This window comes from Physeter macrocephalus, chromosome 15 (assembly GCF_002837175.3).
Source record: "Physeter macrocephalus isolate SW-GA chromosome 15, ASM283717v5, whole genome shotgun sequence".
Taxonomy (NCBI): domain Eukaryota; kingdom Metazoa; phylum Chordata; class Mammalia; order Artiodactyla; family Physeteridae; genus Physeter; species Physeter macrocephalus.
In genome coordinates this window covers 68509696-68520218 of record NC_041228.1, presented here as the reverse complement: position 1 = coordinate 68520218, position 10523 = coordinate 68509696, and the positions used below count along the sequence as shown (strand labels likewise).

The 10523-nt window shown below is 37.7% G+C and overlaps 1 protein-coding gene across 1 annotated transcript in view; it reads left to right on the top strand.

Moving 5' to 3' along the window:
- The window catches only part of MCMDC2 (minichromosome maintenance domain containing 2), a 40531-nt gene extending 30063 nt beyond the window's left edge, over nucleotides 1-10468 (top strand). Inside the window, exons 14-15 of the mRNA XM_007130860.3 lie at nucleotides 3487-3596; nucleotides 10048-10468. Coding sequence (XP_007130922.1) covers nucleotides 3487-3596; nucleotides 10048-10214 — 277 coding nt within the window. The 3' untranslated portion in view covers nucleotides 10215-10468. The remainder of the gene's footprint in view (nucleotides 1-3486; nucleotides 3597-10047) is intronic.
- Nucleotides 10469-10523: the final 55 nt, after the last annotated feature.

Genomic DNA, 10523 nt, shown 5'->3' with positions numbered 1-10523 from the left:
GCCACAACAGTGAGAGGCCCGCGTACCACTAAAAAATAAAATATAAAATAATTTATTTTAATTTTATTTAGTTGTACCAGGTTTTAGCTGCGGCAGGCAGGCTCCTTAGTTGCAGCTCATGGGCTCCTTAGTTGTGGCATGCATATGGGACCTAGTTCCCTCACCAGGGATCAAACCAGGGTCCCCTGCATAGAGAGCTCGGAGTCTTAACCACTGCGCCACCAGGGAAATCCCCTGTTCCCTGTACGTTTAAATACTTTAGTACACTCATGTATTATTGTTCCTTGAAAGGTTTTTTTTAAACTAATTTTTATTGTAAAAGTAAAGTACAGACGTACTGAAAGAAAAGTCTAAAATAATGAGTAAAGTGCCCTGCTAACCCTACCTATTACTATTCCACTCCCTAAAGATAATCACTGGCAAGAGTTTTTGTGTATCCTTCCAGATATTATTCATTCAAATACTAGCATATACAAATATATAATTTAAATATGTGATGTATATCAAATACATATTTTATTTGACTATGTTATATAATTTAGATGAATATGTTATTTAAGTATATTATATAAAAATATCTTTATGGGCTTCCCTGGTGGCGCAGTGGTTGAGAATCCGCCTGCCGATGCAGGGGACACGGGTTCGTTCCCCGGTCCGCGAAGATTCCCACATGCTGCAGAGCGGCTGGGCCCGTGAGCCATGGCCACTGAGCCTGTGCGTCCGGAGCCTGTGCTCCACAACGGGAGAGGCCACAACAGTGAGAGGCCCGCGTACCAGAAAAAAAAAAATAAATTTTTATAATATATAAATTGGTATATACCTTTATGGATAGATATTCTCTTTTTGCCCAAATGGACTCATGCAGGTATACATATCATGATGTCATACTATCAGCGCATAAAGAATTACCTCATTCTGTTTTAATAGCTGCATTACAGTTTTACTATGTTGTGATATGGCTGTACCATAATTTAAACAGTCCCCTGTTGATAGACCATTACTTCATTTAATATAGATTAACGTATAATCTCAACCAAATTATGAAGTAGGACCAGGGGTAAAATAATCCATTAAATAAATATCTTTTTATGACTGTAATACAAAATAAGACAAGTGAAGGACTGATAGGATATGACAACTATAGGACTATAAGAGATAAATATGTTCAGTTAATTTCTCCAACTGTATATTTATCTTCATAGAGCTAAAAAATTGCTAAAGATAGGGCAAGGAAGAAATTAACTGTGATGTTTTAAAATGGTAAACAGAATTGTATAATGCTTTCCATTTTCTGAAGTAATATTTCAAATATTCAATACTCAAAGCTTAAAAGGTTTGAAAGTCCTATTTTCTCATAATGCTTTTTCTCTGTAGTAAAAAGATATTTTTTATTTAAACTCACATAGCCTCAGTTTACATTTGACTATACTGATCCAAGAATAAAGCAGAGTTAATTTTAATATGACAACTCTACTTTTTCCTATTTTAGAAATAAACATTAGAGATGGAGATGGGTTTTATGAAACAGCGAAGTAAATGAAGCACACTACTCAGAAGAGTCATAAACCTTGACTTTTTCTCCTCCTTCTATAGACAAGTACCTAATAACACCAGCCTTGCTTTTCTAGAGAAGTGGAGCTGAACAATGCTCTTTTCTTTCCCTGAAAGGCTGTATTCATATTCTGTCCTGGTCAGCAATTTTAGAAGAAGCTTGGGTGAGGGCATCAGGAACATGATAATCAAATTTGTAAATAAACAACTCTGGAGAGAGCTTCACAGGCTCAAATTATGATTTTAGTCTAGCAAGAAGAAAATTAATCGGACAAATGTAATGTCATTTTTTTTTTTTTTTAATTTTGGCTGTGCTGTGTGTTTGTTGTAGGGTGCGGGCTTCTCTAGTTGCGGCTCACAGGCTCTGGAGCATGCGGGCTCAGTAGTTGAGGCATGCAGGCTTAGTTGTGGTATGTGGGACCTTAGTTCCTCGACCAGGAATTGAACCTGGACCCCCTGCATTGGGAGCGTGGAGTATTAACCACTGGACCACCAGGGAAGTCCCTGTAATGTCTTTAATTAGGTCCCAACCTCGCTGCTATAAGTGTGAATACATTGGAAAGGGGTGATCTGGCTTAATATGAAGAAGATTTGAGATTTCATTATTTTTACATATAATATGAGTAAGCAAGGTAATATGGCTGTAAATAATACTGTGATTTGAGGTTGTAGTAATAGAACATAGTATCAAGAGTGAGAAAATGCTAATTCTGCCCCACCTCTACCCTGCTGATCAAATCACACCTGTAGCACTGTACTGAAAAGGAATATTAACCAAATCTGGTCACAAGGAAAATAGCCAAGATGACAAGGGGCTTGAAAATTATGTCACATGACATTTTAAAAGAACTAGGAGGAACTTTCCTGGCCGTCCAGTGGTTATGACTCCGTGCTTCCAAAGCAGGGGACATGGGTTCCATCCCTGATTGGGGGAACCAAGATTCCATATGCCATGTGGTGCAGCCCCTGCACCAAAAAAAAAAAAAAAAGAACTAGGAATATTTATTTTGGAGAAAATAAAGCATGGAGCAACTAGAAAAGCTGTCTTTGAATATTTGACGAGCTGTCACATTTAAGAAGTATTAGACTTGTTTTGTAATCCCAGAAGACAAAACAGGGACCAGTTGGTATACATTGCAGTGAAACCAATTTCACCTTACATTTGTATAATCTTTGTGGGTGAGTCCCAAAATTTTCAAATACCTTATTTGAAATCACAATAACTCTGTTAATTATTATTATCCCCATTTTATAGCAGAGCTTCAAAAAATCTCAAGTTAAATGATTCATACAAACTCACACAGCTAGTAAATTCTAGAGATATAACCCAGTTTTCTGATTCCCACATCCAGCAATCATTCAAGTACATTAAAGCTAGCTTAAAAATAAAAAATAAAGGAGTGGATTGCCTCATGATTCCTAGTGAATCCTAGGTGAAGTTCAAAAGGGACCAAATAATAAGTAGCCTGGGATGTTGTAGAGAAAATTCAGTTACATGATGGGATTTGAAATTTGCTCTCTAAAATCTCTTCCAACACTGAAATTTCAGAATTCTTTGAGGACTTCAAATGGATTAAGAACTAGGAGAAAACACGAAGGATGTGTCTATAAGAGATATTTAGTTAGGTTAATTTTTCCAACTGTGTGTTTAACTGAACAGAACTTGGGGAGGGCGGGGTGTAGAATAATAAAGAAAAGCCAGGATAGAAACCAATTCTTTGATAATAAGTCAGGATACTTCCTTGTTCTGCAACAGTCTATTCAACTTGGTAGGAAAAAATGCTTTGAAAAGAAACTAAAATTTTTAAAAAATAAGAATATGCTGATATTTAAGGTGTGGCTTATGCTCATACATATCTTGGTTTGTTTCTGCCAAAATATATATTACCTTTATAATATCAACATATTTTGATTGGCATCAGTTTTCTTTTTTAGAGTTTCCCTATCTGAAGCCCATGCTCGACTGAACCTAAGGAATAAAGTGCTTAAAGAAGATGTACTTATTGCAGCCTTATTATTTGAAACATCTCTAACATTGAAATATGGTAATCTATTAAGTTATTAATGATCACTACAAATAATTATATTTAAACTTGAAGATTCTTAATCTGTTAAATTAAGATGTTACATATATTTTAAACAATATTTTAAAGAATAATAAATTTCTACCACGTAAGTCCTGTCTGAATTTAAACATTTAGTAATTATTTACAGGTAGTATCATTATCTGATATCAAGTTCCTAATTATGCATGATTGTTTCTATGCTTGAAGTTTTGCATTGCTTCGAGAATTCTGAAAAAAAAAAAGTATCACACATGAAATGATTTAAAATGTATCTTCCTTTTAAAATAGCATGCGACATTTAATCGTCAAGCAATCCCCCAGAGTGGAGTTAGACACATAGCCAAAGAAAATGTGATCATCTTGCATCACCACCTTCTCTGAATTGCTAGTTATAATACTGTGACTATAGCATTTAATTATTTGAAATCAAAGGAGCTTATCATGGTTTTGCTAATAAAAACATAAAGGGGCTCTTAAAGGTAAGAGTAAAGAGAATTATCCTCACAAAGTTCTTTTTGAATTATATGAGACATTAATTTTGATGAGATATACCATCCTTCAAACCAAACTTTGGTTCTGCTAACCTAAAACAATAAAACAGCCAGTTATTTTATCAGCAAAACAGTTTTATTCAGGAACAGGAAAGAATTGCAGTTCAGGACATTGCAACTATGGTAAATCACATGCAAGTCTGGTAAAGCAAAGAAGAAACTCTTCTATAGAGGAGAAGTGGAGTTGGGAGGGTTGTTATAACAGAAAGTCCATTGGAGGAAACTGGGAGTTCCAAGTATAGTGGCTTTTCATTGGCTGCATTGTGACAGTCTCTCTTTAGTGGCGCTATTGCCAGGCAAGGAGAAAATCTTTCTTCCTCCTGCTGGTGGTAGTAAAGAAGTGTCACTTCCTGCTGGAGATGCAGGGTATGTCTCTTCCTGTTGAGATCCGTATTGATGTTGAGAGGTACATGCATGAGAGCTCCCCCTTCTGGCCTCCCGACTGTATTTTAGTGAGATTTTTACTTTATTAATTTTCAGTTCCAACCCTGGGAGTGAAAGGGTATATTAACACTGACTTTGCTGTGTGTATATGTTTAGTGTTTAAATTTGCTTCAAATTCAATTTGTAATAACTTTTCACAGAGATCCATTAGAACATTAGAACTTTGCTCTATAATTATCTAAATCAAGAATTCTTAACCTAGGATCCATGGATACTGAGAGAGTCCTAGGGGCTTGTGAATCCCTAAATTATATGTAAATTTTTATATGCATGTGCTTTCTACCTTTTTGCTTACGGAGAGGAATCATAGTTTTTTTTAAATTTTATTTATTTATTTTATATTTATTTTTGGCCGTGTTGGGTCTTCGTTTCTGTGCGAGGGCTTTCTCCAGTTGGCGGCGAGCGGGGGCCCCTCTTCATCGCGGTGCGCGGGCCTCTCACCGTCGCGGCCTCTCCCGTTGCGGAGCACAAGCTCCAGACGCGCAAGCTCAGTAGTAGTGGCTCACGGGCCTAGCCGTTCCGCGGAGTGTGGGATCTTCCCGGACCGGGGCACGAACCCGTGTCCCCTGCATTGGCAGGCGGATTCTTAACCACTGCGCCACCAGGGAAGCCCTTTTTTTTTTTTAATTTAATTTAATTTTTTTATACAGCAGGTTCTTATTAGTTATCCATTTTATACATATTAGTGTGTACATGTCAATCCCAATCTCCCAGTTCATCCCACCACCACCACCCCTGCCACTTTCCCCCAATCATAAGTTTTTTGAAGTCTGTCTTAGAGTTTCATAACCCCCAGAAAAGGTTAATTATCATCCTGAATTAGTTTTACCTACCAAAAGAGAAAATCGCTTGTTCCCAACCAATATTAAATAAGAAAGATATGTATTTTTGTTTTTAACTTGCTTTATCTTTACCTTCTTATTCTATATTTTAAAATATACTTGATAAAATCTAAGACATTATTTTACATACCATGAAGAAAACATGCTGCCAATTTTACTGTGACATGCTATTACCATCAAAATTGTTAAGATACAACTAGATTTCAGTAAGAAGACAAAAATGTGTGTCTTTGAACTTAGAAACTGTGGTATTATAATATTAAGGACTCCTGTGACTGAATATGGCTATTTTCACTTAATAACTATTTTGTCAGGACTTTCTTGAAGCATATAAGAAAGCTTTTGTTGAGGGAAATAAAACTATATGAAGTTTTTTTTCCTTTAGTTACTTTTTGTTTTCATAATAAGTTGCAGTTAGGTATATTCTTTTTCAAGTCTTAGCAAAACAATGTTAAGAGCTCCTTAAATTTTACTTTAAACATAGCAGGAAAATAATCCCTACTCAGGGATATTTTTCTTGGATGCAAAAACCAATAGTTACGTTTATGAACTAGATTTAGGAGTTGGGCAGTGGGGAGAGGGAAGAATTAAGGAAAGCTCCCAGGTTTCTGCCTTGAGCAACTGAGTGGATCATGGTGCCATTTATCAAGACTGGGAAGAAAGAGAAAAAGGTTTGGGCTGGGGCGGGGATCAAATTATAGATATAAGTTTGAGACATCCTACAGAGATCATCAGTAGACAGATATAATAATCTGGAGTTTAGAAGAGAGTTCTAACCTATAAATATAATTTAGGGATCATCAGCACAGAGATGGTACTCAAAGCCATGGAATGGATGAAATCACAGAGAGAGAGACTATACAGAGAACCCCAGGACTGCCTTTGAAGAATTCCAATATTTAGAAATGGAGTTGAGGAGGAGGAACTAACAAATGAGACCGAGAAGTAGTTGTATTATAGAAGCCAAGAAAAAGAGTGTTTCAAAAAAGGGAGGCCACAACAGAGGAAGGCCCGTATACCACAAAAAAAAAAAAAAAAAAAAAAGGAGTGTAGTGGTCAACTGTATCATGTGTTGCGAGTTTGAATAAGATTAGATTTGGCCATCTAGAGGTTGTAGGTGGTCGTGATTAGAGCTATTTCAATGGAGTGGGGATTCAGGTGGGGTAGGAAGTGAAGATATGGAGACAGCACACATAGACAACTTGGAGATGTTTGACTATGAAGATGAGGAAAGAAATAGGGTATTAGCTGGAGAAGGATGTGTGGTCCAGGAAGGGATTTTTTTTTTTTTTAAGATAGAAGATAATAGCTCATATGATGTGCAGTAGAAAGTAAACTAATGAAACTACAGAAAGAGGGGAAGATCAAAGGCATAAAGTCCTTAAAAAGGTGAGAGGGGATGGGATCCAGAGCACATGGGAAGGTAAGGGCCTCTTATAGAAGAGCCACTTAATTTTATAGGAGGGAAAACAATGGATACAGAATCAGGTTGGTCTGTAGATTTGGTCTTTTACTCTACACAAGGTCAACAAGGTCATTAGCTAAAAATGAAAGGTTTGAGGAGAAAAGAATGGAATGTAATAGTCATTGCGGGGGGCGGGGGGTGGAAAGAAGAGCAAATGTGTTAGAGAAACTCAACAGGGTTGTCAGGCAGTGCAACTGCCCATCTCAGGTTTCTGTGATTCATTTAAAGTGAAACCAAGCAATGCCAATTATGTGTTTTTCTGCCTAGCAGCCTGAATGCAGGCACAAGGTAAATGGTTGGGTTCATGCAGAGTTGAGGTTTTGATAGATGAGTGTGGCAATGTTGCAGGGGGGGCAAGGGAGTGGGGGGACTGGCAAGGGAGGGACTCAAATTGGTTAAAAGAGGGAAGTGAACTGAAGGAAGCAGATTGCAGGTCTCAGATATTAGACCTGGAAGCATAGGAGGTAGCATAGAGAAGAGGGACATTTGAACTCCTGGTTTTGAAGTAAGTTTCTGGAGATATTAGTTTCCTCTGACTCTGGGAATGTGTGGTGGAGGTAGAGGGAAAAGGTCAGGACACTTGGAGATTGGCAGTTAAATGGGTCATTCACATGGAAATCGCTGAATGGCAGGCATTAGGGAATAGAGGAAGATTGTGAGCCAAGTACTGAGAGCTGATTGTTGACTTCACTGTGGAAGGAGAAAGGGTGATAAAGCCCAGGTGGCACTGGGCATCAAAGGCAGAAAGATTTTTAACAAGAGGAAAGAATGGTCTGGAAGCCGCAAAGGTGCAGCAATTTAGGCACTGACTCTTCTTGTGACACTAAGGTATGTGGGGTGTTTGAGAGCCACAAGGAAAGCAGTGTTCTCAAGGGACAACAAGGTTTCAGGTAAGGTAAAGCAGTACAGGGAGCAGTCACAGAAGTCTGAGGCTTCTGTGTTTACTAATGACAGACAGCTCTAGGAAGGCAGGCACTGTCTGCTTGGCCAGCAGTTGTACTCCCAGCCAGTTACATTTAGGTACTCATTCAGTGAATCAATGGAATATAATTTAAGAGCTTAACTTCTGCAATATTAGTCAAAGGTTTTGTTTTGTTTTTTCAATTGTGGTAAAATATACATTACATAAAATTTACCTTCTTAACCATTTTTAAGTGTACAGTTTATTGGTATAAGGGACATTCACACCAACTCCATAACCTTTTCATTTTCCAAAACTGAAACTCCATACCCATTAAACAATAACTCTCTATTCTCCCCTTCCCCCAGCTCCTGGCAAGCACTATTCTACTTTCTATCTGTCTGGACTTGACTTCTCTAGGTACCTCATCTAAGTGGAATCATATGTTTGTCCTATTTTGTCTGGCTGATTTCACATAGTATAATGTCCTTAAGGTTCATCCATGTTGTAGCATGCATTAGAATTTCCTTTCTAAGATTGAAGAATATTCTGTTGTCTCTATATATACCACATTTTGTTAATCTCTTCACCCATCAATGGACACTTAGGTTGCTTCTGCCTTTGGCTATTGTGAATAATGCTGCTAATGAACATGAGTGTGCAAGTATTTCTTTGAGACCTTGCTTTCAATTCTTTTGGGTGTATACCCAGAAGCCAAATTGCAGGATGTGTAATTCTGTTTAATTTTCTGATGAACTGCCATACTGTTTTCCTTAGGGGTTGCACCATTTTACATTTCCACTAACAGTGCACAAGGGTTCCAGTTTCTCCACATCCTTGCCAAGACTTGTTACTTTCTTCTGTTTTATTTTGGTTTTGATAGTAGCCATTCTTACTGTTGTGAAGTGGTATCTCACTGGTTTTCATTTGCATTTTTCTAATGATTACTGATGTTGAGTATCTTTTCATGTACTTATTGGCCATTTGTATATCTTCTTCGGTGAAATGTCTATTTAAGTCTTTTGCCCATTTTTTAATCAGGCTGTTTTCTTGTTCAGTTGTAGACCCCCTATCTGATACATGGTTTGCAAATATTTTCTCCCATTCTGTGAGTTGCCTTTTCACTTTGTTGATTGTAACTTTTTTTTTTTTTTTTTTTTTGGTACGCGGGCCTCTCACTGTTGTGGCCTCTCCCGTTGCGGAGCACAGGCTACGGGGGCACGAACCCGCGTCCCCTGCATCGGCAGGAGGACTCTCAACCACTGCGCCACCAGGGAAGCCCTGATTGTAACTTTTTTTTTTTTTTTTTTTTTGTGGTATGCGGGCCTCCCTCTGCTGTGGCCTCTCCCGTTGCAGAGCACAGGCTCCGGACGCGCAGGCTCAGCGGCCATGGCTCACGGGCCCAGCCGCTCCGCGGCATATGGGATCCTCCCAGACCGGGGCGCGAACCCGGTTCCCCTGCATCGGCAGGCGGACGCGCAACCACTGCGCCACCAGGGAAGCCCCTGATTGTAACTTTTGATGCACAAAAGTTTTAAATTTTGATGTGGCCTATTTTATCTATTTTCTTTCATTGCCTATGCTTTTGGTGTTATATCATAGAAAACATTGCCAAATTCAATGTCATAAAGCATTTCCCCAGTGTGTTTTTCTAAGAGTTTTATAGTGTTAGTTCTTACATGTAGATCTTTGATTCACTGAGTTAATTTTTATGATGTAAGGTAAGGAACCAACTTCATTTTTTTGCACATGGATATCACTTTCACAGCACCATTTGTTGGAAAGACCATCTTTTCCCCATTAAATGGTCTTGACACCCTTGTCAAAAATCATTTAAATATATACGCAAGGTTATTTCTCTTCTATTCCATAGATTTATCTTATTGTTTCTCTACCTTCCAATACCTTCTCTCCTTACTTCTTCCACCTCCTCACATCACTATTCAGCTTCAGAACACTAATGGCTATTTCAATGGATGACAAATTTATGTAGTTTCCAAATTTTAAAATTTAAACATCAATGTTTCTTCCATTGACCCTGGTACCAGTTTGTGCATTTACTGAACCTGCTTCCTGGGTCTCAAAATTTTTTTTTTAAATAATAGCTATTGAAATACTCAGATAGATCAGAACTTAATTGTAAAACTTTCACTATTTTGTTGAAAATATGATTTCATATTTAGCACTTTAAGTTTTTCTCATGTATACTTTTTCCTTCTTCACTTAGGGGCCGCTGTACTTTGTGTTGCTCCAAATGCAGTATTTCCATTTGAACTGTATAATGAAGAATATTTAGAGCAAAGGGATATCTATCTGACTCAGTGCCAACAACAGCTCCAACAGTTTATTGCCACATATGGACCTGGGACAGCTATCTTTGCTAGCGATGAATAGGCAATCTGAGGAAATGTTTTCTTCCTTCCTTTTTAAGCAGTGGAAAAAAGTGTGAGTGATTTTGAAGTAATGCTTCAGGTAATCTTGTGTGTAGGGGTACATTAGAATGCCACCTTAAAAAATATAAAATATTTCTTCAAATTAATTGCTAATGGAATAAACACTAATACAAATCTCAAAGCCAACAGCAGAAATTTATAATTTAGGATAATCTTTTTTTTTAACATCTTTATTGGGGTATAATTGCTTTACAATGGTGAGTTAGTTTCTGCTTTACAACAAAGTGAATCAGTTATACATATACATATG